The 25,932-nt window shown below is 46.2% G+C and overlaps 1 protein-coding gene across 1 annotated transcript in view; it reads right to left on the minus strand.

The window, feature by feature from the left end:
• LOC119169426 (putative sodium-dependent excitatory amino acid transporter glt-3) overlaps positions 1 to 24,951 on the minus strand; it is a 66,887-nt gene extending 41,936 nt beyond the window's left edge. The window contains exons 1-7 of the mRNA XM_037420502.2: positions 24,777 to 24,951; positions 23,998 to 24,280; positions 22,023 to 22,065; positions 20,293 to 20,341; positions 18,463 to 18,704; positions 13,751 to 13,920; positions 10,061 to 10,255 (exon numbers count right to left, since the gene is read on the minus strand). Of these exons, the coding sequence (XP_037276399.2) occupies positions 10,061 to 10,255; positions 13,751 to 13,920; positions 18,463 to 18,704; positions 20,293 to 20,341; positions 22,023 to 22,065; positions 23,998 to 24,280; positions 24,777 to 24,951 (1,157 nt within the window). The remainder of the gene's footprint in view (positions 1 to 10,060; positions 10,256 to 13,750; positions 13,921 to 18,462; positions 18,705 to 20,292; positions 20,342 to 22,022; positions 22,066 to 23,997; positions 24,281 to 24,776) is intronic.
• Between the last annotated feature and the right edge of the window lie 981 nt (positions 24,952 to 25,932).

A 25,932-nucleotide genomic window follows, 5' to 3' on the forward strand; every position in this document is an offset into this window, starting at 1 on the left:
CTGGCGGAGCTCAGTGGATACGTGTCTCGCGCTTGCTTCTTCAGTGGCTTTGTTATCCTGTGTTTTCCCGTTGATTGTTTGTTCAGTCGACCGGCTCTACCATGGCGAGGATCTTGCTCTCCCAGAGAGAGGACTTCGTTGTCATCTGGCATCTCTTCGGACACCACGTCGGTTCCAAACTCTTGGCAGGAACACCGGAAGAACCTGTGGTTTCCCTTCTTGCTGATGAAAGACCTGAAGCGGTGGGTGTGATGATCTCACCACCCGGAGCTGCCTGGCGACCAGCCCCACCGACGAGCCCCTGCGGGGTCGCCCCGGAAAAGAGCTCATACCATTGTCTTTGGCCACTTTTGACTGTCGCCATTTGCTGGATTCCATTGTATGGTTCGCCTCCAGCCTCCGGCGAACCTCGACAACATCAGGGAAATCTGGCGGAACTACCTTACGAGACGGAACAGGACCTGGAGCGAGGTATCACGTACCGTGCTCCAGGCTAAGAAGGCTACGAGCTTCGACGACTGATCCCTGTTGACAGTGGATGCTGTCCCCTGCCATTCGGGATCTCCATCCGCGAGGGGGCAGTCTGTTACGCTTCATTTTACGCGAACCCCTTTGGGGCCCAAATGCAAGACCACGGACAGCGTGCGAACGCTCCCGGGCCTGTAAACGTATCGGGGGTAGAGGCGCAGAAGTGTATGCCCAGACGCCGAGGAACCTGAGACGCTGCTGCCGCGAAGGTCGTCATGTGCTGTGCGCGAGAACGCGGTGAGCTCGTGGCTCATTCGCACCTGGCTCTTGAGTGTGGGAACGCCGGTGGTGTGATCCGTGGCGCGATAAGTCGCGTGATCGGTGGCGTGACCAGTGGCGTGGTAGGTGGTGCGAACACAAGGTGTTCCATATTTGGTCATGTCTGGAGGCGCCTGACGTCACACAAGCGTCTGGAACCCTTTAAAAACGCGCAGGGAGAGACTGGGTGGAGCAGTCTGGATTGAGACTCTGCCGGAACTCTGCTACTCGGCTTCTTACCTTTGTTTGTAAACTTGAATGTCCACTTTGGTCTAACTATGTAGACCAAAGCTTTTGATTTGCTGTTCTGCACCGTCTCGCCGGTACTTCCCTTCTCGTCGGTCCTGATGCAAGTTACGAGCACAACCTGCTGACGGCGGCGGTCAAGAGACACCCGTAACACTGCGTGATTTGGCGCAGACGGCAATCAACCAGTTTGAGTTGGTCGGCGGACATCATACTGACTTCGTCTATGATGACGCACTTGACTCTGCGCAAGGCACACCGGAAGGTGTTCAGGTCACTAGGTCGGAGTCCACCGTCCCCCATGGCTTCAAGACGGGCGTCCTGTTGGTTTCCACGGGCAGCCCGCACGAGTTTGAAGGCACTGTGGACGGTGGTTCCACCCACAGCAACGGTGGCCTTTCCCGTACTGGCGCAGGTCACGTATGCGTTGTAGACGGAAGGGACGGATGAGGAGGAGCCGTCTTCCCCGCCAACGGCACCACAGCAGTCCGCACACGTCCATGGCGAGCTTGAGCACGAAGGTCTTGGAACAACTCGCGGGTCGCGTGAAGAAGACCCGCAGCGGAGGCTGCCCCGGCGTGGTCTGACGGTGCCGAATCTCGCGCAGCAACTTGTACTGCTTGGGGTTGGTGCTGCGCATCATCGAGACGTAGTCTTCTCGTTCCAATATTCCGCGCCGTTTACGTACCGCAGCACACGGCGTACTGACCTGCTTGAGCAGTCAGAGCAGTCGCTCGTTTGGCAGCACGCCCGCGTACACACTAGCAACCGCATCTCGTCGTTCGGGGATTTGCACCCGCGCGCACCCGTCATCTTCATTACATTCTTCTTCTTCTTGCATTGTTCTTTCTTCATCCTCCTATCTCTCTCGCCTAAGCCGCAGCATCTCGGCGTAGTGGACCTCCACCATTTCCTGGACCAGTGCATCGTCATCCGCCGGCTTGTATTCTTTTCGTTTTACTTCGATCAACTGCTTGTTGTTCTCGTAGATGGACACATACCTATTACCATCCAACACATAAACCGTTTCGCTTCGGAACGGGACGTATAGAAGGAAATTTTCCCGCATATACGACTCCACATCGTCACCGGGGTTGTATCCGCGGTAGTGTACACAGCCGGCCGTACCCTGAGCACGTAGCGGCAATCACCCTTCGCCGGCCGGTACTTGCTGGCGAAGTCGGCGAGGCATACGTCGTTGAGGGTAGGCGGCCTGGCCTCGTACTTTTGCACAAGGTTCGCTTTCCAGATGTCGGCGGAGCCCGGAGGGAGCGCCTCCAACTCTGCACGCGTTTTGCGTACGCGCACCCGTTCTTCGGGGTAGCACGTGGGGACGTACACCACCTCCCGGCTCTTGTGCGACATGTCCTGTTTGAGTAGAAACCAGGCCGCCTCCTGTGCCGACATTTCAATTCCTTTAAGGATGTCCACATGAGCTTGCGGATCACGGCTTCGATGTCGTCGTTGGGATTCGTTTTGAGGATCTCGGCAACGGTGCGTTTGAGGTTGGACATTCCGCGGTCGGACTTATTGACATAGTCCACCACGTAGGAAGCGCACGCGTATTGATCGAGTATTATCTGCATATCCATATTCGAATCCAAGACCCAGCCTATCCACGCGTTGAATGCATTCACAAACTTCTCCGCCGGGGTCCTTCGTTGGAGGACGCAGGGTCGCGAAAGGCCGGCGCGCAGGACATCCATATACTCCTTCTCGGAGTGCAGGCCGAAAGCGCGTAGGAATGAGGCGAGATCCTCAAAGTCGCCGGACTCGAGGTCCTCGTGCATTTCATCATACTTCTTCTTGAGGGCCTTGAGACGCTGACGTTCACGCTCACTCTCCGCATCGTCTCCCTCTGACGCAGGTAGAAACGGCACCATGATCCTCGTTTCATCACTGGGCATGAAGGGCGCCCCGAACCGGCACTTGGTGCGGCCGCGCTTGTAGCACGTGCGGGTGTGCTGATGCGTCTGCGTGCGTGGCCGCCTGAGGAGCGTAGTGTCGAGCGTGAAGAGTTCGGCCACTATCTCGAGGGTCTTGGGCATGGCACCTTTCTCACCGGTGAGCTCCTCGTCGGGCGTTTCTTCGAGCCACAGGATCACGTGCACGTGCGCGCTTCCTCTCTGCTGGAAATCCACCCGCTTGAAGTAATCCCGGATCACGTACGGGCGGAACGGCGAGCAGTCTCGGTGGGCGAGCACGTTCATGATGACGTCGAAGATCCTGTTGATGTACATCGCGCAGGCAACAGGGTCTTCGTTCATGAGCTCCACGCGCTCCCAGGCCATCATCTCGGACACGGGCCGAGGCGTGCCGTCGGGCCCAACCCGCAGCCGCTCCAGGGTCTCGAGCCGGCGCTCCCAGTAGACCTCGGACGCGGACATGGTCAGGAACGCGTGCGGCTTGCCCAACTGGCGGATCATTGCGTAAAGTTCACTCCTGCGATCCTGCCAGTACTGGGCCGTATTTGGAACGCCCCGCATGAATGCGAGGTCGCGGTCCAGCACCTCCTCCAGGAACTTCTTACCGCCACTCTCGAGCTGCTCGCGCGTGATGGAACCAGTGGTCTCGTTGGTGCGAAACATCATGTTGCTTTCCGCAACGTTGTACCGCATCACCTTCGCGGCCATGTACAAGACGCGCTCCGGCGTTGCTCCACGCCGGTCGGTGCACCGTATCTCGCTGCTGGCCATGGCGAATGGCGTGAAACGCGGACCGATGATCTTGTGAGCCACGCCCATGTATATCGTGGGGAAGGCGAGCTCTTCCGCATACGCACCCATGAAGAGCGCCAGTGGGACGCGGTTCTCACCCGGAGCGAGGTGCAGGCTATGCGACTGATCGATCAGCTTGTCAGCGGCAGCGGCATCGTCCAGTTCACCGCTTCGCTCTCCATCATCTCTCATCAAGAGAGCGCGCGGTCGTTGCTCACCCTCATCATTAAAAAAGATCGTCTTTGACATGGCATTGAAGGCAATGGCTAGTTGCACGGGGTCGTCCAAATCTATGTTCTCGAGGACAGTCTCGATGTCATCCGCGTCGTCTCCCCCCTGGGCGCGTTCACCTTCACAAACGGCTGCATCATCGTCATCGAAGACACCCAGCCGACTCCAGTCGATGCGCACGCCGCTAGCGACATACAACGGCGCATGCTTCAGGTGCTTCAACCACGCCAAGGTGTTACCGCGCTTCACCAGTCCGCGCCTGTACGTAGCCGGACTCACCAGCCTCCGGTTCACGTGCACGTCTATCGCAACGCCCTCGGGAACCAGCCGCGGAAGACACTCCACACGCTCGGAACGTCGATGGGCACGTTCACGATCTGTCCCTTAATGCCGTACTGACCGTTGCCCCGCGTGAGCCGCCTGATGCTCATGAAGGGGAGTCGAGGCGAGGTGAGGCGCTCTTCCACCGGGTTCAGATCGGGGAGGTTCGCGGGACGAGGCGGGTACGCGTAGCCGTGGCTCTTGCTCAACGGCGGAACCCGCCCGGCCAGCAGGGACTCTCGGCAAGACGCACACACCCGGAACGCACCGAAGGGAGCCAGCCGCGAGTCTTGCGCATCCATGTCGTCGCATCGGTGTTCGCCCGACCGTCTTCCGAACTCGTTCCAAAGAACCCGCAGCGCGTTCAACCTGTTGGTCTCGTTCCTCACGCCGGAAATGTAGCTCAGGTTGTTATCGAACCACAGCCGGTCACACACGGCGCAGCTGTGACCGAAGCTGCGATCCACAAAGTCGCGTTTGAAACGCGTGTCCGGACGAGCAAAGTCCAGGGCTCACACCCTCTCCCGCGCGGCACGTTCACTGGCTCGAACGGCTTCGAGAACGTCCACTCGCCGTTGACGATTGCGAGTGGCGTCTTGACGCCGGCCTTCATCGCCCTTCTCCACCTGACGCTTGCGTTGTCGTTCAGCTTCATGGGCCGCGTTCGCGGCTCGATGCTGACGCCTCATCTCGGCCTCGCGAGCGCACAGTTCACCATCCGCCGCACGCTTCGCCCGCTTGACCTCGGCCTCGCGAGCGCGAAGTTCGGCATCCTCTGCACGCTTCGCCCGTTTGTCCTCGGCCTCGCGAGCACGCAGTTCGGCATCCGCTGCACGCTTCGCCCGCTTGCACTCGGCCTCGCGAGCACGCAGTTCGGCATCCGCTGCACGCTTCGCCCGCTTACGTTTGGTCTCACGAGCCCTTCGCAGCGCCGCTTTGTCTTCCAACGTCGGCGAAACCACCGCGGTACCGTCACCTCCAACGACGGGTGCAGTGCTGGCATTCGATTGTACTGCATTCGTTGTAGATGGTAGCGTTGCCTCCGGGACATCCATCGCGCGACCCGCTTTCGACGGGAGACTGAGAGAGAAGGCGGGCGCGCGAGAGAGAGGGGTGCGCGCGAAGCTGCAGCGGGCGAGAGCGGAGGAGCGAGCGAAGGGGGAGAGGCACGCGCGCAGCGGCGTTAAAGATATAAGGCGCGTTACTGACACCGATTTCAGCGTCGCGTCCGTGGCTTATTCGGTAGAGCGTCGCGCTGCGGCCCGCCAAGTCCTCTTTCTTTTAAAGATGGAGAGAAGACTGCGGACGCCGCCGACGGCGGTGGATGGTTTGGGGTCGCTTATAAAGTGTATTCACACTTAAAAAGACGAATATATAGGAGATCATACTCATGATTTCCATTCGGCACATCTTGAAAAGCCACATCATACTAAAGAGACTAATAAACAAAGCTGTGACCCACACTGGCGCTGATGTATACGCTCAATAATATGTCATTGTAAAAACTGAATAGCATACGCATGTAATAAGCATACAATAAAACTAGAAATAAAAGGTAGAGAGAACAGTAAAAGAAAAGGGAACTAGTAGATGAAGGGTGTGGGGAAAGTTCGATGGCTTATTCAAATACAAAGTTGCCATGATTCTGATAATGAGTCGAGGTACAACTAGTGTGGTGATACAAAAGAGCCCACATGCTGTGAGCAAGTAATCTGAGCTAGGAGCGAAATTTATAGGTCTACGTTTGAAAGAAAAAAATGGGCGCTCGTGTCTTCCCACAGGGGGAATACAAATAAATGCGTCATAGAGTGGAGAGGGGGTTAGCATGAGAATGCTGCGTAATTGGGCCTTGCTTGGGAATGCCTAATTAGTATTTTGTCTTTATTATTCTTATTTATTGAACGAGGGAGAACCAAAGGAAGTGAGTGTACAGTTAAAGTGTGTCTTTATTGCTTGGTGCCATCGTTGTGCTGGACGGAGAGGAGACGCCCTTGAATGAGTACCGTAGGCGCGCCCCGCCGCCTATATGCACACCACCCGCGTTTCGGGAAGACGAGACGGGGCACGATACGAGCCAATAGTGTGCATTGGGGGTGTGGACAGCGCCGAGGCCGGAGCGTAACATCGTGAGACAAATATTTGCCCAGCATTAAAAAAAAACTCACACTGTATCCACAGAGTAAATGATAAGTGGTGAAAGGTGTCAGTCCGTCTGTCTGTCCCTCTGTCCGTCCGTGGGTATGTCTGTCTGTTCACCCGTCCGTTCACTCCAGTCACACTGGAGCACGATTTGAACGGATGAATAGAAGGAAGCTTCACCTCACTCATCATTTCCTGCGTGGGTTTGCTGCGAATAGACCTTTTCAAGCACACTAGCGCCGCCAACGGGCGCACAATCGCTTATGGGAAAATTTGGTATGCCGCAGCAGCCATGGCGACGAGCGCGCGGGCCTCACGCTTAAACTTTCCGTTTGCACCATGCCAGCACTTCTGAGCTCAAATGAACTCGGTAAGGTTGAATATATTACTGCGTGATTCGCACACCAACTTCAGTGTTTGGCTGGGATGGTCTGTCTACGATTTGCACGTGTCTCCCTGTTCGACCAGCTGAGCGGCTCAAAAGAGTCAGTTTATTATTAGTATCCTTTTGAGTCAGTCTGCGTTCAGCATATAAGAAAAACAGTATAACTTTGTTCTCAAAAAGGTGCAAGCACTGTCCATAAAGTAGTGAATTCATTAAGGATTAATGTCTTTTGACACTGCTTATATGTAAATTGTACGATTCTGGTATCTTTAAAGAGTGCTTTAGAGATAAACGCACAAGAATGCAAACTCGAGCGACTTAGCATGGGTTTATCTTGACTGAATAGCGCCAAAGAGAGTTCCTTTCCTTCGTCCTCGTCCCGTGGGCGCTGTTAAACCAAGATGAAAATAGGCGCAATTTCGTGAAATGAAATGCATTCACTGGACCACTGCGCGTCGCTCGCAGCTTCCACACCTACACACTTCCCTGGGCACTGTAACTGCAGGTTGGAATGAAGCCTACAAGGCAAAAAAAAAAGAAGTAGGACAAGGAAAGAAATACACACACCGGAAATATCCATTCATGACTGAATGGTTATCGCACGTGTTAACAAACATACGTAAAAATGGGTGTTCATCGCGCATGTCACAAAAAGGTGCAAAAGGACTAACCGCTGGGCGTGTTTACAGTTAATTATTATGTTCCAATTCTTGTGTTGTAGCGATAGTGAGAGTTCATCGACTTTAACAAAGTGCGGTGTTTTATATGATATACGTCTCCGAGATTCCTCGCGTGGTCTGGCTAGGGGGACTGTGCAAGATTACCAGGCCTTCAAAGGTGAAATTACATGACTGAAAAAGCGAGGTGGGGTGAAATGGCTCCAATAAAAAAATTTTGATGCTCTCCGAGGCGCGTGTTCTTACAAAACCAGTTTGACCGATGTATATATGTGAACAAAAGGGGAATTCGGCTAGCAACGCTTGCACACAAAAAAATTGATAGAGCAGTTGGCCTGCCTTTCAACGTACTTTTCTTTGCTCACTGCAGACCCCTGCGATCTTTAGCTTGCACTATGGAAGAAATGTTAGTAAGCATATCGCACGGAAAACACAACCCTTACCGCGTATCGCTTCCCAACTTTCTTCCAGGCGGCGCAGAGCTCATGCATAGAATAACTGCAATATTTCTTGTTTCTCTGTCTGTGAAGGGCATCCCGATTAATATTTGTTTGCAGTGCGAATGAGTTGCATACAAACATATGCATTTTGATATGTGCAGGCCGCCGCGCATTCTTGCAGCTGAAAATTATTGCTCATGTAATGTGCGTAAGATTCTGTTTGTTTTTTTTTTCGCCGGGCGTAAGTACAACATCATCATTATTACTTCTTGAACAATATTGGAATGCACCGACGCAAAATTCAATAGTGCAAGGTCTAACTCAAGACGTGGAATGTACTGCCAGCAAACATGCTCCCCAGACTTATAAGAAACCGCAAATTATTAGAGCAAGGCCCCTCACACGTGAATACTAGTTCCATTCCTTCGTATTTAAACACCATTAGAACGTGTTTACTTTCACTTTTTTTCAGCACGTGCCTTCTCCATAAAAAATAGCGCTTTATGGGCAGCTTGTCGTTGAATAACTATCAATTCGTGTTCCCGCTCACATTACTCACTATAGCATGTTTTGACCACATGTATGGGTACGCGAGAACTCGCAGGCCGCTCATCTTCTACGTTGAATGTACACCCATCCAGTGATACCCACTCTGACTGCGTTATTCATTCCCCATTTCATGCTTAGATAAACATGCAGGTGTGTTTGAACCCTCTTCAACAAGCGGCGGCTTGTTTTTTTTTTCGTTTTATGCTCGCACGTCGCCAATGAGCAGCGGACGGAGGAACAACCACGGTTCTCTCAGCGTACCCACTTTTCCTATAGTGCTCCGCGTGCCCGCGGAGCGGTGTGGGATTGCTTGAAAATGGTATATTTCTTACAATAACAGCACCATATATTCTCGTTATTCGTCAACACTTTAAAAACTATTAACGCAATCTAGTGATATTATTTGCAATGAGATATACACCTAACGCAATCTAGTGATCTTAACAACAGGTGGCTACATAGACACTACCTACGAATGTTGGAGAGCATGGCCCCCATCCTAAGGAGCTTCGCCCAAAAAAAGTGTGTTGCAACGCGATAAACTTAGCGTAATACATGTAACATGGTTGGTTCTACTGAAACAACGACCGAGGGGCCCCAAGTTTTTTTAAACTGGTTAAGATTGTCATGTTGTTATAAACAGAAAACAAATTTCAAATAATTTACCTTCCTCCAGCGAACCACTGTATGTATGCCTGCCTCTGTACGAAGCGTGGTTACGCGGTCATGTCCTTGAGAAGAATGTCTTCTTGGCTTAGTTGATATTTTGGTATCTGTATCCAATTCTGCCGCTAGTAAAAAACGCACATTGCATATACGAACACAATGACGTGGCTGGCACTTCCTCATGTTCCCTTAGCCAAGCGTGGTCCTTTAATTAGTGGGCTACACGTAGACGGTTGTTGTTGCCACCTCTATTCCAAGTGGAGTATATGTATATTTTTAAGTGCGCTTAGTTTAATTCAAGAGGGCTGGATTGTAAAAATGGAAACCAATCTCGGCCAAGTCAACGTCTTCGTGTTTGTCGCGTGTCTACTGTTTACTAGCGGCAGAACGCCATACTATTCGCGGTCACACCTGGAATACTTTGTGTATATGAACCTGAAAGATGTGCTTTGAAATTTTTCTAAAGCGAGGCAGAAATATCTTTTATGCGAGTTCTAATCTGGTTTGGTTATTCTAACGTAGGTCTAATAGGAACCTTGTAAGCTATTCATTTCAATGAGGGCCAATGTTTCCTCAGTTTTCTTCGTAAAAGTGCAAGTTGTTTAAACGCTGTGGCACAAATTTTTTCTATACGTAGGTCCTACTTAAGTCTTTTTGTTATGGTAATACGTAAGTACTTTAGCATGCTAATTCCGACATGAAAACGATGTGAAGCTGCTACTAAAGGACACGCAGTCACTTTGAGCACCTCGAAGTCGGCACTTGCACCAATAGTACTTTCTTTCCTATTTTTGTTGAATTCGGTGCCCGTAAAGCGTTGTCTACAAATCAGACTAATTGTGCACATACACGAAAAAAGCATTTTGAACCTCTTAATGCTTGCTCTTGTTGCAAATTGCTTACCCAATGGTGATATACTGAAGAACACCAAGTGACATTGCATCCTTTTGGGCAAAGAATATAAGTGTAATGGTCAGGTAAATGGTAGTGCCATCCATGTTCACAGTGGAGCCGACAGGACCAAGGAACCTGGCCATTCGCGGATCCATCTGCAGTCCTTCTTCTAGCGCAACTATCAAAGCAGGCACCGTTTGTGAGCTGGGAATGAAACCAGACGGACAAATGAATATCACGGACCATGTAATATTGTTACATATATCCCATCTTTGTGTACATAAGAAAAGAGACGACAAGGACTTGAAGAATTACCGGCAGATCAGCTTGCTCTTCGTTGTATACAAGCTATTTACAAAGGTAATCGCTAACACATTTAGGGCAACATTATAATTCGATCAACCAAAGAAACAAGCAGGATTTGGAACAGGCTACTCCACAATCAACGACAATCATACTATCAATCAGGTAATAGAGAAATGCTCAGACGGCAGCCAACCTTATACACAGCTTTCATACATTATGAGAAGGAACTTGATTAAGTAGAAATATCAGCAGTATTGTAGGCACTGTGGAATCCGGGCGTTGACGAAGCCTATATGAACATCTTGGAAGAAATCTACAGAGAATCAACTGCTACCATAGTGCTTCCTAAAGAAAGCAACGAAACACAAATGAAAGAAGGTGTGAGGCAGGGGGATACAATCTTCCTACTGCTATTGACCACGTGCTTACAGGAGGTTTTAAGAGGCCTAGAATGGCAAGAGTTAGGGGTATGAGTTAATGATGAGTACCTTATTATTCTGCGCTTCGGCAATGACACTGTATTGCTGAGAAACTATGGAGACGAATTTCAACTCATGATTACGTAGTTAGACAAGGAGAGCACAAAGGTAGGACTAAACATTTATTTAGAAAAAACAAAAGTCTTGTACAACATCCTCCGAAGAGAACAACGCTTCGAGATCGCTAATAGCGCACTAGAAGTTTTAGATGATTATGTTTACCACCCCGCCGTGGTGTTCTAGTGGCAAAGATACTCGGCTGCTGACCCACAGGTCACGGGATAAAATACCGGCTTCGGGGGCTGCATTTTCGATGGAAGCGGAAATGCTGTAAGCCCACGTGCTCAGATTTTGGTGCATGGTGAAAAACCCCAGGTGGTCGAAATTTCCGGAGCCCTCCACTACGGCGTCTGTCATATACATATGATGGTTGTGGGACGTTAAACCCCAAACAATTGCAAAAATTTGCCTACTGAAAACAGGTAGCAACCACGGAGCAAAACCACGAGATTGAAGTAACTAGAAGAATAAAAATGAGGTGGAACACATTTGGCAAGCACTCTCAAATAATGACAGGCAGATTGCCACTATTCCTCAAGAGGAAGGTATATAACAGCTGCATCTTACCGGTACTAAGCTATGTAGCAGAAACCTGCAGGCTTACAAAGATGGTTCTGCCTAAATTGAGGACACGCATCGAGCAATGAAGAGGAAAGTTGTAGGTTTAACTTATGAGGCAAAAAGAGAGCAGAGTGGATCAGAGAACACACCGACGTTAAGGATATCAGAGAAAAAATCAAGAAGATGAAATGGACATGGAACGGGCATGTAGCGAGTAGCCAGGATAACCACCGGTCATTAAGGGTTACTGACTGGAATCCCAGAGAAAGCAAGCGAATTAGTAAAATGCAGAAAGTTAGGTAGACCGATGAGATTAAGAAGTTTGCGGTTTTAAAATGGCAGCAGCAAGCATAGGACCAAGTTGATTGGCGGAAAATGAAAGAAGATGATATCGCACCTTTCGATTTCATCATGGATCGAATAACTGAAACTCAGGCTTACCGGACGCCTATTTGAAAATTTACCAGCAGGCACAGAAGTTGATATCTATACATATGTTACCAGAACGACAGATGTACAGATGTTAACAGAAGTACACAAGTCAACAAACTCATAAGTCAATATATAAAGCAAAACAAATGAGCTGATTGCTATTTTTGTCAGTGAAGTGATCAAATAATCATAATTATATTGCGCTGCCGGAAAGGTACGCAAGTATAAACTTTTAGTTCGAAATATTAAGAATATGTCCCACATTTGTCCTCATGTTGCTGGCAACATGATTTAATTTCAGGAGAGAATGTGCTATCAAGAGGAAATATACAAGTTTTTCAATGAAGGGTTACGCGATTCCCGCAATGAGTTGTCTATTGCTGTCAATGGCACGCCTGTGGTGTCCTGTTCACATTTGCTCGCAAGGTACGGATACCACGTGACTGTTGGCCCGTCGCAGTGGTCCAGTGGCTAAGGTGCTTGGCTGCTGACTCGCAGATCACTGGATCAAATCCAGGCTGTGGCGGCTGCATTTCCGATGGAGGGGGAAATGCTGTAGGCCCGTGTACTCAGATTTGGATGCACGTTAAAGGACCCTAGGTGGTCGAAAGTTCCGGAGGCCTCCACTACGGCGTCTCTCATCATCATTTGCTGATTTTGGGATGTTAAACCCTTCAAATCAAATCAAATCAACCACGTGACTGTTGATTTCATTACATGGAGATGTATACGACACACCATATTGGCGATAAGCACACTTTACCCCTTTTGGGTCACTTCTGTGTAAAGAACCCATTCGTTTCCTAATTTTGTGTGACCAGCCAACTTCTCGTGTTATCACTGTCTTGCGCCGGTTGCAGTATGTTGTCTCACAATGTTACCAATATTTTAATAGTTTTTTATATGAGCGCGAAAAAACAGTTTCATCTGGGGCTAACGTCACCACACGTGATAACGTTGAAATCTTGAATGCCACGTCTTCAAACTTTAACTCGCTTTTCCTCAGGTAAGATTGTCAGTAACCCACTTCTGTTATTACACTTTCGCTGGACTTAGAGTGTTGCCTACTTTACTACGCAAAAGTCCCCCCATGATGCGCCCGACATTTAGGAACCCCTTTTGCATTTTTCACCATGAAAATTCGATGGCACTTTCATTGGTATCACTTCACTGACTTCTCGGCTTTCAGTGACTTCTTTCTGTTGGCTTTCTGAGCGCAGCTTTGTTTGAATGTGATATGTTGGCACGAAGATTCACATAACATGAATGCATCGTAAAGGTGCATTGCACGATCATTTGCTTCAAAACCAATCATGCCTTCATACAGAAACTTTCTCTTGTTCAGATGGTTTATTCACGTTCTTTCTATTGAAATTTTTTACACTGGCATACAATTAATAGTTATTGCTCTCATTGAAACCGGAACGGCTTTGGAACCATGACTGCACTTGCACAAATGATGTGTAGACACAGCGTTTCTTCGTCAACACCTAAATTATTTGTTCGTAGCGCAAAAAAATGTTTTGAAACACGAACAAGGAGAATGCGACCCACACATGGTCTCCCTCCTTTTGAACAAACGTACTTGAACCACCTTTTTGCGCTAAGGATAAATCATTGTCTACCAACTAGCGCGATCATGCACATGTCTTAATATATGCCCATGGTACATTATGCACGCGCACGTTGTGATAGCAAATAGCATTATACACTAACAAATGCCTTTCCTCAATTTGCATAATGTTTTTATTTTTTCCTCCAAACGTCCTGCTCGCTTTTACAGAGCTTTTAATCAGCCTTTATGAATCCACTCACATAAAAAAGTGCATGTATGCACTTTGGGCGTCTACTTAGCACTTACCTGGAGGCTAGCCCTAAAGCCATGGATATCGGTTGTATCATGTTTCTAAAAAAAGAACCCAGTTTTCCTCTCGTAATCGCCAGGTATAGTCCTGGTAGCACAACAAGTCCGTGAAGAATGGTTGCCGCCAGGAATGTAATTATATATAATGATAGGTCCCCCGCAAGAATCTGTTGTAAACAGATGCAGTGGATCATTATGAAACTCCGAAGTTGTGCTTGGTGCATTTATTGAGCCAATTCAAGTTTGTAGACAAAAAAAACACTACTGAGAAGAAAAATAGCGATGAAGGTCTTTTTTTTTACCCAGCATGCCACCAATATTCACCATGTCTCATTGCTTCTATTGCAGCGTGTAAACGCTGCTAAATTGCATCATACAAAGTTATTGTAACCTTGTAATAGGTATGTGTTGTAAAATGGCTGTTGCAAGTGTGACTAACTCAATCACGATGTTCGTAGACTTCATCATATTGTTACAAAATAGTATTGTTACTTGTAAAACAAGCTAATTATTTGGGATGTTTTGTTGTTTTTGTTATATTTGTGCTTACGTTCTTACTGCGACTGAATCATGTCATATGTCAATAATATAACTGGTGATTATATGCTTACATATTAGTGAATATTCCCCTATTTGTCGTGTATGTTCAAAAGTGCATTTAAGCCTAGGCGAATAGTGCGCAAAGTGGTCACGAAGATGCACCGCGAGTTAACTTGAGCAAAAGTGAAGGTGACCACGGGCTCGAATACGAGGCGACCAGGCATGCATGTGGAAGGAAAAAAAAACTGCAGGAGGTTGCAGGAGATGTGCGCCCGAAGTGTCGCGAAAGGGTGGTGGTTAGAATCCCTTGAGCTAGACCTGGGTAGAAGGATCACGGTTGCCCGCACTACTGAGTGTCTGGTGGACGTCACAGGAGGAGTTAAACTGATTCGCCTAAGCTGAAGTCTTGACATGAATTTTTTTAGTAATGATTCTTCCCTGAATTTTTCGTTTGTCCAGAGAAACAGCGCTGTTATTTATTAATTTTGGTGCTCAAGACATTGTGCAGACTTCAAATTTTATCTTATATAAGTGGTACCTTTAGTACATGATAGTACGTGGCCACATACTGACATTGACTGCCCAACATATTTCTGCTATGTCAGCACCCATTTTCTTGCGCAAGTATTCAAGTTTACTCACAGTGAAATGACATTCCATGTTTTTAACGCCACCGCTCGCAGAGCATAGCAGGAAATCATGCAGTACTAAAAGGGCAAGAAGATGACAACAGAGCTGTCACTATGGATTTGTACAGTTTCTGGGGCAATTACAGAGTACATTTGGTAGAAAATGGCAGCAGCACAGTGAAGTTTGAACGATAGAATAAGATATGGAAAGATCAGAATATAGCAGGCCGCAACCCTTTGATTAGAGAATAGCCTCTTGGAATGTTTATCTGCACGCGAAATAGCTTTGTCTAGCCTCTGTAACGCTGTCTCTCCTTGCAAACGAGCTGGGCGGCCGGGTGTTGGCGTGGTGCCAAGTAGGTCATGCCACTGCGGCGCGTTGACGTCACGCGTCTCTTGGAGTTCGTGCTGACTTCACTCTTTCCCTCGCCTGCCACGAGCTCACTGCGGCACCCGCAGCTGCCGCCTCAATTCTTCGCCCACAAAACCTGCCACAACCACCGCTCGCTACACCATCAACTCGTCAGTTCATGTGCAATAAACCTGACGCGCGCCTAACGTACGCGTTGAAACATGCCTGTACGTGTTACCTACGAGACCTACTCCAGCCATCGCTGCAAACGAATCTTCCAGCACTCACCGCAGACCTCTCGCGTCAGGGCTGTTCCATTCATGACGCCACCCATGCGCAACGTCGCTGCTTCGCATCCCATCAAGGTTCCGTTCGGGGAGATGGTCCAAGTTTTTTCTTTTATTTGAATAAATTGCCTTAAACGACGTTGCCAACACCACATCACTGGTACTTGTATTCTTTCGACCAGCTGCGCTTACTTCTTTTAACGCTTCGTAGCTTCATTCAACTAAATGTAGCAGGACAGTTAAGCAATAACTTGTACTTATACTCGATATTTATGAATATGTATTACTTTGTGTTCTATCCTGCGAGCTTTTGTTTTGTCTCTGTGGGTATAATACGCAGGTATATAAAAATCAATATTTTTAGATGAATTGCATTGGGTTCAAGTATTCACAAAGCTTATGGGCCATCAGTGTATTACTTTTAGGAGTAGAAATAGTGCGTTTTTACGCGCTGATATGCCATTCCGAGATTGACATAGAGCATGTATAGATGGGGTGTTGTTCTTATAGATGCCGATTTCACAACCCACGAGGTGCTTAAGTTGTTTCTAAACTCCTGCTTACGCCTTTTATTGTAACTAGTTCGTTCAGGTATTTTTCTTGACCGTACATTATTGCATACATCTAGAAATGTCTGTACATGCAGATGAATGAACGAAGGAAGAAAGTTTATTTGCCCATTCTCTTTGCGAAAGTTGACGCCGTTCAAAACCAAGAGATCATAAACTGTAAGAAACAATACGATATCTTAGATGTAGTATTCATGATATAAACGTGAGGAAGTTACAGAGTAGGAAAATGCAACTTGCTGCCGCGAGAGACCGAATCTGCCAACTTGAAATAACTCGCCTTACAGTCTACAAGCTGCGTGGTGGTGGGGTACTACACCTTTCAGAACGACGAATAAAGGCATTGTGGACGCTTCCTCACTGCACAAAATTATGATAATCTATGACGTTGTGGGCACCATGCATGTGTGGTTTTAATGGTTGGTCAAACAATAATAACTGGTAGGTTGGGTTTCTTTAAGTATTGTCGCAGATAAACCAGCCAAAGGAGTGTTCCCACTCGACGTGCGGTCGAGCGTTGCTGACGGTGGAGAGGACAAAGCAAGAGAGAACTGTGTTGCAAGCGGGTGGCCGCTGCGGCGAACATGCTGCGGTTAAGGGAGAGAGTGACGTCAACTCTTACCGTTGAGAAAAGCATTTGAACACCTGCGGTAAGGGGAACGCGTTGCGGCGCGTTCATACGGACGCACGTACGTACGGCGTTACACACGTGAGTCAAATATATGCTTCACACACACACACACAAAAGAAAACGAGCCCTCACACTTTCTTGATACATTACAAGGTATTCTTTTTGAGGCTCAGGCTATTCAGGAAGTAAAAGGTGGGTTATTGGTCAGCTGTCTGTTCCTGAAAGCATCCCGTAATACATGACTTCAGCTGGCTGAAAGGCGTTCAATATTCCTATGCTTAAGGGTGGCGCTCATTAACACTCCCAAGGTTCGATATGAATAAGAGCAAAAAAGTGGATAGGTGGACAACCAGCGTAGGTAGCTCAATCAATAGAGCGTTAGACGCGCGAAGCTAAAATTGCAGATTGCCTCTCTACCAGCGGAAAGCCATCTTTTTCCCTTTATATTTCTTCATTTTATACTTTATTACTACGTATAGCATCCTTTACACTTTGCTTGACTTGAAAGATTGTTAGTTCTGATTGAAGTTGCACACACTCAAAATTTGCATCAGCTTCGTTTTTGCAAATGCAATGTGTGGAGAGCTACAGTGCCTATTTAGTAGCCGTAATTACATTCGTATTCGTTTGTCTAAACTTCATTTCGTGATAATACAAATATGTAACATATTTGTATTATCCGAAATACAAATATTAGCCGCAAACTACGAGCACCCGATGCGTAAGTGAAGCGTGAAAGCTTGTTGTTTAGTTTATGCACTTTCCACGTGCACCATTGATGTTTCACTGCCGACTTTTTCGAGTATAATAGCACTGCCTTACTTATTAAAGTAATGCTGCTGCAGTAAGCACTCCGACAAGGCAACAAGGTTGACGGGCGAATACCGTGTCTTGGTGGAGCCAAACTGAGGCCAACAAAATAGATAACGCCGGCGTGTATTTGGTGCTCAAGCTACAAACCACTGATGCAGCTACAAACTGCTACAAACCGCCACAAACTGAAGTGCCGCACGCGTGGGCGCTGGCGTAGGTCCCAGGAGCCCGCACCATGCTGTTTCTCTCCATTAGTGACGACTTTTGAAAGCGCGGATGATGAGTAACAGTGTTGAGTATGGACTTGTTTATATTATCTTTTCGCGTGATTATTGATGCGCTATGTTTAGGTTTAAGTTAGAAATTTGTTACCGTACTGATTAAATCATGATTATGGGTGATGGTCGTCCCAATGGAGAAATACCTTTAGGCGCCAACGTGACTGTCTCAACGTCAAACGGTGCTATAGCTACGAAACGCCCATAGAAATTGCACCAACTCTCCTTATATCACTACACAATGGGCAGGACTTTTATAAAGACAAGTTTCACTTTTGTGTTATACCGATTTCTATGAGAGAGGAATCAGCCATGTATTTTTTACGTTTTCTATTGAGTTGTTCAGAATCTTGCTGCTGCACTTTTCTTATTATAAAACTCCTGTTTAATACTTCTAGCACAGTTCATCATAAAAAAATAAAAAAGAACATTAGCCTCAACTATATTTTGATGGTGAAAGTGTGGCATACGAATAATTTCTTAAACTTTGCAAGGAGGGTGTTGGGTACGACTCGCACCATGTGAAATTGTGTTTTAAATTCGCTTGATAAAACTTACGATTCCGTATAAATGTACCACAAAGGAATTACCCCAAAACCCAAACACTTACTTGTAGGTCTCTAGCTCGGAGTACAAGCGCCATAGTAATTGAGCATAGCCCGACGGGCGCGAACCACATAAGCATATGCGTGGCGGTAACGAGAGTGTTGCTCAAGCTTACGAATACGTTGAGAACGACACTTTGTTCTTGGCGAGACGCTGAAAGGACAAGGCCCAAAATAACGCTGAAACTCAGCAAACCCAGCTGGTTTGTGATCCGGAGAGTGTAAGATCCCATTCGATGACCTGCACCTGTACAAATACGCACCTTTATTAATACCGTACTTTTAGGCCCACCTTACATTCACTAGTTTGTCAAATACGTCATACAAGGTCTTGAGATAATTTTACGCAGTGTACCTACTCATCTGTTTTTATTAGGGACGCATTGCGTCTTTATATAATTTAACATCATTAGTACTGCATTGCTACATAAGAATTGTTAGTTTTAATTTGTTCTTATAAAACATATAAGCAGGCTTCAATCTAGTTTTGTACACTTTGCTAATAACAACAACAGATGCTTTAGAGTAGAGTATAGAGAACGTTCTCTGCACCAATAAATACCTGGTGCCTTCATACCACACACTGATCTACAAATTAGAACGCCAGGTGAAAAAAAAAACGAAAAAGCTGTCCTTCAGATATAACATGGCTGATCACCCAGTGGCGCTATCATATGCCATAATTTCAAGCTAGTGATTCTGGGCCATGCATAACTTACTTTTTAGAGGCAGTGAAATTTCCTTAAGCTGCAAGTAACCCAGTGCATCTCCCAAATGAGTTATGCCGCAACTGTTACATCACGCAATGCGAAGGCTTGTTTTGCACGTAATTTGGAAAGTGCCCTTTATCGTAATCGCTGTACGTGCGTGATAGCCGTCCGTAATGAGCTAGGTTACAATGAGGGTTACTCTAGCCTGCCAAGTTTGCTACGATTGTTCAATTTGCAAGGTAGTAACAAAAATGGCAGAATATCCAAGGAGTGAATGATGGAGAGTGGGGCGAAGCATCCGTTCGTCTATTCGTTCTTGCTACCGTCTGTCCAGGCGTGCGTCTGTGTGCCGCCCGTGCGTCCATCCGCCCGTCTGTGTGTACGTCTGTTCGTGGGTCTGCACGTCTATTTGTGCGTCCGTCCCTGCTTTCGTCCATGCATCCGCTCCTGCGTCCGCCCATGCATCCATCTGTCCGTGCAGCCATCCGTGTGGCCGTCCATGCATCTGTCTGTGTGTCCGTTCGTCCACTTATTCAACACTCCAAGTACCACCATCTCGCATCTTTTCATCATATATTTATCATATAGAAGCACCGCACTCCAGCAAATATTCCAAGGACAGAACGAGAGGAGGCACATGCACACTTTATTGCAGCTTGCGCTTCGTGTCTACTCTCCACCTTTAACCACCTCGAGTTCATGGTATATACTACTTCACTGTATTCTTGGCACTGCAACCCAACGCTCGCTAAACATTTCTAAAACCAAAGAGGTTACGCCCAGCGAGTATAACGTAGCAACCCTTTCTTGTCAGATAGTGCTCAATGTACATGCCAATGGCTGCTAAGGGGGAATGAGAGACAGGAGAAATCGGCTTTTAGTTAACGCGCACGCTGCCAATTTTTTATTGTTCAACAACGCACAGAAGAAATCTCCCACCGGCACCACCTTAGGGGTCGAAATGTAAGACTGGTTTCCCAACACTACTACTACTGCGAGGGACGAACGGGTGCCGTTATAAGGAGCTTCGCCCGTAAAAGCCTCCGTCAAGTTATATTAGGCCACGCACAAAGGGTGAGGCAGCTACAGCACACGTTCTAGATTCTTTATGAGATGTCCACCTACTTTGTTTTTCGACGTTTGCACTTCTGTAGGACTCATCTAGAAGAAATGTCTGAAAAAAGTATCAAAGAAAATATCAGCACTCTCGACTATAACCCTATGTACGCATTGCACACATAAAAATTCTCAGTTTACATTGGGCGTCTCGTAACTTCTCTAGGGCTTGGTTCTATTTAGGTATGAAATATTGTTTCTCCGCCTACATAAGTGAAGAAACGCACCCGCAAAACCTAGGGCTGACGCCGTGTCCTAGAACCTATCATGCATGATAGGCGCATCGAAACGCTTTTCTTTTAGAAGCAATTTTATTTATCTACCTTTCAAGACCTCATGCTGATAACAATAGAAAGAACCAAAGGTTTTTATTATAAACAGAAAAATAATGAACCCCTTTTTCAGGGGCATCAGTGCTTCTACTAAAGAATGTTCGTTTGCATTATTCATAGAAGAATTCTATCTGACAAACGTTTCTAGTGATTGTTTACAAGCTTACATACCAGACTGGTCATTCAAATCACGATATGTAAACATCTACTACCATTGGCATCAAACAACAGCAGCAGCGGTAGATGTGACCATAGTGACAGTCGGGCATATTTAATAAAGCTGCGGAGTGTGATTACAGGCCCTCGATCTTGCGAGACCATCACTGGGAACGGGACCTTTAGAACGTTCAATATTTAGACCAATTAACGGAAGTATAGTTTAATAAGTATGATTGCTCAAGCAGGTAAAAGACGTAAACAGGGATAATCATTCTACTGGTGCTGGATATTGCATTTTTTTCTGTAATAAAATATTCGGTAATAACAAGGAATATGACGCCGTATTTCTAGTTCACAGGTATAGAACAGGAAACATTGTTGACCAAAATTGCATAAATGAAAGGGCACAAAGTATTGTCATAAAATTAAGCATTTCGCATAGAGTGGAAACAGTTGAGGATTCAAAGACCAACGTCTAGCCATAATGACGTGGTTGAACGATTACTTAGAAATGTTGAAATAGCGATGCACAAGGTGTGCAGCTAATACACCATTTTGTTGTAGATTTGAATGCGAAGGAATGAAAAAAATAACAAGATAGAAGTCAAGGAGGTCAACCAGGCATATGCCCAGTTTCCTAATCTACACTGGGTAAGTAGGAAAAGGGAGTATAGAGGTGAGAGAGAGAAAAATGAGAAGAGAAAGAGAGAAGAAAATAGTCAGTACATGGGCTGACGTGCATGCAGCGGTGGTACTGTGCAAAAATCAAAGGCCTTCACATAATTTCGTTTTTCTCAGAAAGCGCAAGAGGGCTTTGATTGCCTTGTGAGCTGACAAAAGACGAGGACTTTGCTTGAGCACCTCCGGCAGAGAGAGTGGCCGATAACAGAGTAGCAACAAATAGAAAGGGCAAGATACCATTGGTAGAAACCGTATGAAGGCATTAGCGATACAGAAGAGATGTCTGCATAAATCGCCAGAAGAAATAAACTGTTCATAAGACCACAAGTTCTTGAAGTACAAAAACAGTAGATGCGCATATCAAAGCCGTAACAACAAAACGTATGGAAAGACTAGGTTCCAGGCATCATTATCAAGTACTTTTTATGTTATCGTGCATACTGTACAAGTGCTATACAAGCGCTTCACACGTATAAATATAGGGTGTGTTCTTATCAAAAGCTGAGAAATAAAAACGTGGAAAGTTATAAGGTGCGCCATTTCTTTGAACAGACTGGCGTAACTTACCGTTTCCATGTGGGCTCTCATTATGTTAGATGGATACAGATTCCTGCGAGAGGGAAATTAGAATAACCTTTGGTACGCTGGCTACAAAAAGCACTTTGCGTGTATTGTCTATCGCTGGCTTGGGGTGTTGTTGATTTGTACGGTTATTGCGTACCAGTTAGCGATGTTTTGCGAATACAAGTTTAACTTTGAGGAGAAGAAGCATAATTACCAATGTCCCCTAGCGTCTTTAATTGTCATTGTATTGCTGCAGTTTTAAAATGGGAGCCGTAAATTTTCGGGCTCCGATGAATTTGTGTCTGCATCACTTCACTTGTGTTCAGCATTTACCTCGCTATTTATGAGATTAAGCACCTTGTCAAGAGGTCGCCCAAAACGCCGTAGGCCACGAAGGTTGACAACTCCAAAGTAGCTACCATTTGTAACTTAGGAGCTTCATTTGACCTTTCCTTGACACAATGCGACTGGGGACTCATTGTTGAATGCTTTATCTGCTGATGAAGAGTGGTCCACACACTATTTTCATTGTGATAATAAAGAGAATTGATTTAACACTATGCCTTATATAAAGACATAAAGAATACACTTAGTGGAAGCAAGCTTCTGGGTCAGAAAAAAATTGTTATTATGCATCTTGGCTCGCCTTTCCACACGCCGTGAATCAGCAAGCGCTAGACGCCAACACTGCGCGCAAAACCCCGCTTTACTACTCGTGCTTTCGGTGTCACCCAAATATAGTGCAGATCAAGTGTTTTGTAGCTCATCATTATCGACCACACAAAAAGGTCATGTATATCATGACGAGTATGAAATACACCGAATTATTATCACGTATTTACCTGCAACTTTTCCAGTCAAATGCTTTCGTGGTGTTCGGCCAATATTTATAAACATCTTAGTTATAGAAAACGGCGCTACAACACCAATGCCGTGGCATGCGTGTCATAATGCACATAAGATACAAGACGCTGTTCTCACAATATGACCTTTCATTTGTGTTCGCTTTACACTCATTTCATGACTTGCAAAATTTGGTAATTAAGAGCTTACTCAAACCATGGCGAGATTGCTTAAGGTATCCGATATATGTGAAGGTAGAGGACAAGCATCACATGAGTTACATGTTAACAAGACGCATTCATGTTCATTACGCATTCATTTGCGCAACGAGCGCACCCATGTGCGTACCGATCATAAATGCAAAATTTAGATGTTTCTAACCTATAACACCATCGCGAGAGAATACCATGTCGCATACGTCATGACGCGCGTGGCGTGCTTCCCATGATTTTCATATCATGACTTAACATTTACGAAAATTTCGTACTCTTGTCAAGCCATGGCGAATAACCATATACATCGTGTTAATGAATTGGCCGCTACAGCCGAAGACGGTCATGTCGATAGACAGATACATACGAACAAGGTGACTTGTTAGCAAGGATTTGCTGAGCATTTCATTATCAGAGTCTTGTATATTCATTGCAGAAAACAAGAGCGCCAGCTCTGCCGTCAGAAGTGTCAGACGGTGGCCAGGTGTGCATTTTACATTGCTGCACGACGGGCGACAGCGAACAGGAATGTTTGAAGAAAACAGCACCAGCGAAAGCTGTGTCTTTACCCTATAGCGAGGAAAGAGGCCTATAAATCTCATTTATTCTTTCGCAGAAAAAAAGGATAAGAGGTCTTGTACAGTTCTTGAGAAAGTCAGTACACATATCTCCAGCGCACTCAGTCTAAGCCAAGAGGTCGTTTTACCTGGCAGGTGTGGAGTCTATGAAAAGTGTAACACACACTCAATAGCTTTTTCTTTTTGTCTTAGAATGTATAAATTGCCTGAGAAACTTGTACGGAAGTTTTGTAAGAACCCTCATACGCTGAACTTGAAGCTGACATCGAAACCACCTGCCCGTCTCAAACAACATATTGCAGGCGGGCTATTGAATATAGGAGTTGTTTTTAAGCGTCTTCTTACCTTATCAGGTCAACTAAACGGTCCGTGGCCAGCGCAGAAAGTCGTATGTCGGAGGTAGCGTTAGAAACCATTGCGTCGCCATGCACTATGCTTCCCGGGGAAAGGAAGGCAGAAAGGCCCAGGGCTCCGGCTACTGCTAGACATTTGCAGACGAGTGACAAGAGCAGAGCACACAATCCCACACGCCGCAGGACCAGTGGCTTGCTGCTTCCCAACGCGGCAACTACGCTTGAGGTGATAAGTGGCATGGATATTCCCGACATCATGCGCTGAAACAATTCACCTGCACCATTTGCAAATAAAAATAGACGTAGTAAGCCCTCTGTTCACAAGCCGTGTAATTTGAGATGTAGTTGGTGTCCTGAAATAAGCAACAAAAGAACCCTGTCACAAACTATCGAGTCAGAAACGGCCAGCTTAAGGAAATAGAAACCAATGTTAACCTACGTGCTTCAAGTAAGTGAAGCATAGTTTTACGCTAACTGTTATTCTGGTGCATGTGATCAGGCTACTGTGGCTCACTGCTCTGAATTACTCTTAAAAGAATGTTACGCTTACGACAAACATTTGTGATTGCGAAGCATGTCCTGCGCAAATTTTTTTTTTGCGAAATCAAATAGTTTTATATTATTACCAGCTGTTATATTTTAGCGTCATAACTAAATGTATTCAGAAAACTTGCACCTTCTTGTCTGAAACTACGTCAGAATGTGATGAGTGGTGGCTCTAGTATTTAACAGGTTGGCTGTGTGATCGCCGGAGGAAAAGATTGTGCGCACCTGGGAAGCCGATGTACATGATTTGCCGGTAGCTCCAGGGTTTGTCTGACAACCGAACGGCGAAGCCCAGCACAACGCCACCTATCAGCCCGGCCATCATGAGGAGCGGCAGCACGCGGCTTTGCGTGCCTTCTGTCGTGTCCTGTTGGGGTCCTTCTTCGGCTGCAGGTGTCATTCAGCGTAAAGGAAAGAATATCAGCACTTACAATTATTGTAGTCTTTATCTGAGTTCCTACATAGTCATTTTCAGAGTAAAGTACAACCTATTCGATAGATACTTTTTGACCAACGAATAAAATGCAGCGTTTGAAGATGACATGCAAATAAAAATACAGGTAAAGATTATATTAGGTAGATAGCAAATATTTCGGCAGTATGACTTCACAGTATGTTACAATAACGCTTTGTACTGCCACGGATATATAAATCTATAAGTAATATAGGGCAAATTATTCGCGCATCTCTATAACGCAAAGATGATTCCATGCGACTATACCGAAATATTTATTGAAGGCACACAATGAGTGTTGAAGTGTGCTGTTAAACAGACCGAGCTACTTTTGCCCAATCTAGATCACTCCATTACGGCATGTATATAATAAAAACCTTACTTAGGCGAAGGTGCGTGAGCCCATTTCTTCATGCGCATAACTAATTTGCGACTCGTACGCAATGATCTGAAACGCATTGTCTCGTTTAGGCTACAATGCGTATATTCAGTCATTATCGCGAATACGTGTACGCAGAAGAAACAATTAGGTGCTGGTTTTCACATGGGTATCATTGCTATCAAAACATTGGCAGACTTCGGCGCTTTCCAGAAGACCACGAGTCATTTTCATGTGTCTCGTTAGGTGCCGCGTCCTCATAAATCATTTTTTGTGGCGATGCACTTTTGTCCAACTCCAACAGTATTGTATAGCTGTCTTATATCAATGTAGAGGAAATAATAAAATACTTCTGTTTCACTTTAGTTTCACTTTCGTTTTGCACCGATTCCTATGATGAGGGTATCAACCATGTTTTTTTCAGGAGTCGCTATACCTTCGGTATGTTATGGGCTGATCTCCGACTTGTTAAACTGAAAAATTCTCATCGGGCACTACACACAGTCAAGGCAGACTGTAAGAACCATATCTTCAATAAAAGAACACAA

This window comes from Rhipicephalus microplus, chromosome 2 (genome assembly GCF_043290135.1).
Source record: "Rhipicephalus microplus isolate Deutch F79 chromosome 2, USDA_Rmic, whole genome shotgun sequence".
NCBI classification, from domain to species: Eukaryota; Metazoa; Arthropoda; class Arachnida; order Ixodida; family Ixodidae; genus Rhipicephalus; species Rhipicephalus microplus.